Source organism: Anolis carolinensis, chromosome 2 (assembly GCF_035594765.1).
Source record: "Anolis carolinensis isolate JA03-04 chromosome 2, rAnoCar3.1.pri, whole genome shotgun sequence".
Lineage (NCBI taxonomy): Eukaryota > Metazoa > Chordata > Lepidosauria > Squamata > Dactyloidae > Anolis > Anolis carolinensis.
Window position 1 is genome coordinate 301169821 of NC_085842.1, and position 6000 is coordinate 301175820.

The window sequence follows — 6000 nt, forward strand, 5'->3', positions numbered from 1 at the left end:
GGCCTACTTTTAGAAAATTAACCACATTCTCTCAAAGTCTGTGTTGCTGTGACTTCAATTTCAGTGATTTATCCCTGTTCTTTCTCTCTTTAAAATACAGCAATTCAGAAAAAAATGTATATTTTGATGAAAGATGTGGCTGTATTTTATTATTTTTATAGGTTTAAGCAAGGGGCATTTTTCATAGCGCACAACAACTTTATAACTAGAGAAATGATTTAGAGCTACCGGTCTTTAATGCTAAGCTGGCATTATACTAGCAATAAGAAATATGTTCTGAATTTTCCTGGACTTTGGCTTTTCAGTCACCCTAAATCAGATTTATTGTTCAGCTTGTAGATCATCCTGCCTGAGCAATCTGTTTCGATTTATGGAGGCCAAATTTATAATCAGAATTATAACAGTATGATGGGGAGTAGAAGAGAATGGAAAGCCAGTGTTGAGTAAATTTATTAGATACTAAAAATAATAATTGTTCAAGTTGTTATATGCCAAGGTTTAGTGTCTTCCTGAGAAACTTCATTATTTGTGGAAGGACACAAAAATATACTAAGCCTGCAATCCTGTGCCCATACGCCTAGGAGCAAGCTACACTGAATTCAGTGCGATTTGTTTCTGATAAGATGAATATAGGACTGAACTATAAAGATGAACTTCCAATGCAGCAATGAAGTAAACTGCTTTCAAGAGGATAGAGTGACACAATTCTTAAGTGATACCACAAAGATTCCTGTGGCAGCTTAAATACTCAAACATTATTAAGCCATGAATATATCATAGCTGCTTTCATGCTTTCAGTCGGTAGGCTGTTAGGAATTGTGGGAGTTGAAGTCCAAAACACCTGGAGGGCCAAGGTTTGCACCCATGCCTGAGCTAAAGTGTCCCTAGAAAATAACTGTCCAACTTCTTTTAGAATCTGTCCAGAGAAGGACGTATTTCTAATGTTCATATGAAATCTACCCTCCACTAACTTCAAAACAATTAAATCTGGTTCTGCCCTTTGGGTAGCAGAGAACAAGCCTGCACCCTTCTCTCTGTTGACAGCCCTTACAGAGTGCAGTTGTGACAGTCCTTGAGATAGTTAAAAAGTGCAACATTAAAAAGTGCCATCCCGTCTTTTTGATACATACCATGTTGACACATTCATCCCAGATAAAAATCTAGGGATCATAGATACTTTTCAACACACTGACATGGCATTCAAGAATGAGACTTCTAAGCCCTAGGGGCTGTCACAAAAGTTCACAGAGTACTGCTATCTTGAAGAAGACATGGTGCCTCAATATCTGATCAGACTAGGATTACCATACTTTGAAAAGCAAAGAAGAGGATACATTTGCTGATTACTTCAAATCACGCTGAGGACTTTTAAATATCACCACTTTGTATAATATGTTGATTGCTGATACGGTATTCCTGACCTCTGTATCTACAGTTTCACCTTCCCTTTCCACGACTGCTTCTTCCAACAGCTCCCTCACTTACTTGACCAAGCTGCATTGTGCCATTGCCCCCACGTGGCCAGAGGCCCTCAGACACCTTACTTGGCTAGTTCACTTACTCCTTTGGGATTGATCTCCCCACTCCCAATCCATCCATCCCTCTTTCTTTCTCTTTCTTGCTCTCTCTTTCACTCCCTTCCTCCCTCTGAGCGCTCTGCTGGGCTGGCCTCTATTCCTTCTCCTACCAGAGTTCTTAATGGAGCTGATGAACTGATAACGAGGATGTGGCATTGGTGAAAAGGGCATAAAGAAGCTGCAAACATTTTTTTTAAAATCCCCAAACATTTTAAAAATCCATCCAAGTTTTACTTCTGAAAAAAGAGGACATATTCAGGAAAAGGAGGCTGTATGGTAGCCCTAACTCAGACTGTCCTCCCGTACAATGACATGACCATCTCCTCTCACCATCTCCCCAATTCCCAGACTGAAAATGAGTGTGGTATATTTTAATTTCATTTTGTTTACATTTCATTTTTATCCCGTGTGGGACCCAAGACAGATAACAAAGTAGGCTAAAACACAATGCATCTGAGCCTCAGTCATAATATTAAAGGAAGAGGTTTTGTTAAAAAGTCTAGTTAATTAAACTATATAGTCAAACCAGCATTGAACTAAGTATAGTTCTAAAAAGTATTTGGAACATAACAAATGAAGGGGGAAGTGCTGCATCCCGCACTGATAGATCTTTTTGTATTTGTTTGTTTGTTTTGTTTTGATTCCTGTTATTTGTTTGTTTTGTTAGTGGTTGTTTATTGGTTTATTTTAGTTAGTGATTAAGGATGTTGGTGTGAGATTTGTAGATCCATTTTTCACTGAGGGGTGAAACTCTGTGGATGCTGTTGGGCTCCTTACTCTTTCTCACCTTGGCTAACCTGACAGGTTTGCTGAGAATCAGTTGAGGAAGATAAACCACCTAAACCAGAGCTTTCCAAACATTTCATGTTGGTGACACACTTTTTGGACCTGCATTGTTTCGCAGCACAGTAATTAAGTTTTACTAGCAAAATGGAGGTTAAACCAACCTTTTATGAGAGATATGGACACATACATAAATTGTAATACAGAAATGTATGGGGACACAATGTATCTCATGAAATTATTTCATTTATATTCTTAAAGATACATGATTTATTGCTGCTTTCACATAGATAATGTGAAAGAAGCCATCTGTATCTGTCTATATATCTATATCTATAAAAAGAGGTTTCTTGTTACGTTTGCATGACACACCTATATACTGCAGCTATATACTGCAGCTGACACACTAATGTTGCGACACAATTTGAAAAGCTCAGCACTAAACTATTGTAAGTTTAGTGGACAAAAGACAGGGGCCGGGCTGTGGTGCAGGCTGTTGAGCAACCAGCTGCAACAAATCACTCTGACCAAGAGGTCATGAGTTCGAGGCCAGCTCGGAGCCCTGTGTTTGTCTTGTCTTTGTTCTATGTTAAGGCATTGAATGTTTGCCTTATATGTGTAATGTGATCCGCCCTGAGTCCCCTTCGGGGTGAGAAGGGCGGAATATAAATACTGTAAATAAATAAATAAATAAATAAATAAATATAAAATGTGCTAATAAATAAATATGTTGTCAAAACCAGCAAAGCTGTGGGTAAGTCAGCCAATCTCAGGTGGTGTTTTGAAGACTGCCTGATACAGTCGTCTTATATTCATTTACTCAGAATTCAAAATATCTCTCTTTAACAGCCATGATCGTTTTGTAATTAGTGTTTCAATCATGATTCATTTCCCTCAGTGAGCCACAAACCCATTAAGCTAATTGATTCTAGTCACACGTTCTCTCAACCTGGAGCCCCTGGTGACACAGTGGGTTAAACCCTTGTGCCGGCAGGACTGCTGACCAAACTGTCAGCAATGTGAATCCAGGAAGAGGGGTGAGCCCCTGTCTGTCAGCTGCAGCTTCTCACGCGGGAACATGAGAGAAGCCTCCCACAGGATGGTAAAACATCCGGGCATCCCCTGGGCAGTGTCCTTGCAGACGGCCAATTCTCTCACATCAAAAGCAACTTGCAATTTTTCAAGTCACTCCCGACACCAAAAAAAAAAAAAAAAACTTCACAGGGTTTTTGTCAGAATAAATTGCAGAAGCCAACCATGCACACCCTGAAAGGGATGCAGGATAACAATGAAGAAATGAATATATAATTCTATGGAAGCATTTTCTTCCTCCTTGAGTCTTCATCCAGAGCTATCTAGTACTTTATTGTATCCCTACTTATTCATATGACTGCAAGTCTGCTGGATATTATTTATACACAATTGACCAGTTCTTTTTACTTTTCTGCTTTTTTTTTCCCACTAGGTTTCACCAAACCTGGCACCAATGAAGCAGATTTCAACCTGAGAAGAAGATTGGGCCTATCTTCTATGCTTCCATTAAAGGGGAATCAAATATCTGTTTAGCAATGATACATTTTAAAAGAGATCTTTGTAAGTAGTTCTTTGGTTAGTTAGCATCAGCCTGACTATTAACTCAGTAAATGTTTATTTGCGCACAACAGCTTCCCAAAATTAAACCCTATTTGGTACCTAGATATTTATAATGATCACAGGGCAAATTTGGCTATTAATAAAGAATGGCAAGAGGCAGTACTGCAGTTTGGGTGATCATATCTCTGTTTTATTAAACTGAGATATACATGTGCACTCCATACCTTAAACTGAGATATGCAGATGCCTTTTCCTGATACATGCAACCTTGTTGCATGAGCCGTGCTGAAGTTTTTAAGTAACCCAGTTTCCCATTTATTTATTTTTGAACTGGGAAACTGTGGTTATCAACTTCAGAAAAATCCAGGATCCTCAGTCAAATTTTATCTCTCTAAATGCAAATGTTGGCTTCCAGGTCTAATCTGAATACTGTAACATTGTGCGGAGGCCACATTGATACACCATGTTAACTTGAAAGTGCCTATACATGGTTGCAACCGCGTGCGCACACAGAAAAAATAAAAAGGTACAGACCCAACTGGCTGATTGAAAGTATATGGGTAAAAGGAACTTTTGACCATATGGGTATTTTAATCAATTAGAAAGAAAGTTTGCATTATAGGCCAGATCTGATCAAAAGTTACCATTTTCAGATTTTCATGTTTCTGTCCTCTAAGCCAATGGTTCCCAACTTTTGGCCTGTCAATTGCTTTGGACTTCAACTCCCAGAAATCCCAGCCAGCTTACCAGCTGTTAGGTATTGTGGGAGCTGAAGTCCAAAACACCTGGAGGACCAAAGGTTGGGAACCGCTACTCTAAGCTGCAAAGAAAGTGGAAAGTCTCTACAAATAGGCCTGGTAAATTTTTTGAAGTCAAAAAGTTTGCTTTTGAGATTTTCACTGGAAAGAGGATGGGGCCTCTGCCTCCTCATGCCTCCTATATGACTCCATAAAATCTGAGCACTTACTAAGATTCAGCATATAAATAAATTGTTCTTACTTGAGTAAAACATGTGAAGTAAATAGGTGCCTATTTGTTTATGATGCATACCTTAGTCCATAGAATCCAGACATTCTTTGTGCATTACCTTACCATTTAAGTTTGCTTATTTAAATCCTGGATCTGCCTAGCACTTATTTCCATAGGAAAGAGATGGTGAGTCTGATCACCTTTCACATTGTGGTGGTTCTGTTGTGATGAAAGTTGTTGTCATGATAAAAATGGATGACTGCTTTTTTTAAAAAAAACAACGAACTTTTAATAATTGCAAATACAAATGCAGAGATGCATCAAGCATGTGGATTCTGTCTTCCCATGGTTAACAATGAATTAATTCGCACAACTGTCTAGTGACAACAGTAAAAGTAAGGTAGGATCCCCATATGACAATCTCTGTGCCATTTACATGTTGTATAGTTCTTATACCATCTGAAATTGGAATTAAAACAGTGGCATATGAAGTCTCTTGTTGTCTTTCTTGGTTAGGCATTTTCACATGTCTGTACCTTTCCTTTTCCAAATCCAAAGCTTGGATGTCTCCAAACAGCTAGTGAGCAAGCTATCCTGAATGGCAAAGAATGCTACAGCAGAGTAGACAATATTTGGGGATGTTTAGGCTGCTGGTATCAGAGAACAGAATGGTGTTGGTTTATGAAACTGCACACTTAATCTTAGCCAAAAGGCTGGGAAGCTATAAATCCATGAAAATATGGCCGTCCGGTGAGAATTTCCCTTCAATAGATTATCTGTTTCTTAGAATCATTACATGCTTGGGATTGTACAATGGCTGAGAAGACAGTGATTATCATTCAAAATATAGTACCAGGTGCTCTTTACCTTTGAGGTGAGAAGCGATGACTTTTGATAAATTTCAAGGCAACTGTGCGTTGATTCCAAAGGGACTTATTTCTACATAGCTGTATTGGGGATTGCAGCCTTTAGTGTTTCAAAGTTACATTGCTTATGTCAGTAAGACACTCATTTAAGCACACACACACACACCCAGTAACTTTATATGGGCAACCATTGGGCAACCATTGAATATTAG

General features: G+C 38.8%; 1 protein-coding gene across 1 annotated transcript in view; it reads left to right on the forward strand.

Moving 5' to 3' along the window:
* The window catches only part of oxct1 (3-oxoacid CoA-transferase 1), a 67701-nt gene extending 62288 nt beyond the window's left edge, over positions 1–5413 (forward strand). The window contains exon 17 of the mRNA XM_003216229.4: positions 3826–5413. Within this exon, the coding sequence (XP_003216277.1) occupies positions 3826–3867 (42 nt within the window). The 3' untranslated portion in view covers positions 3868–5413. The remainder of the gene's footprint in view (positions 1–3825) is intronic.
* The last annotated feature ends 587 nt before the right edge of the window (positions 5414–6000 follow it).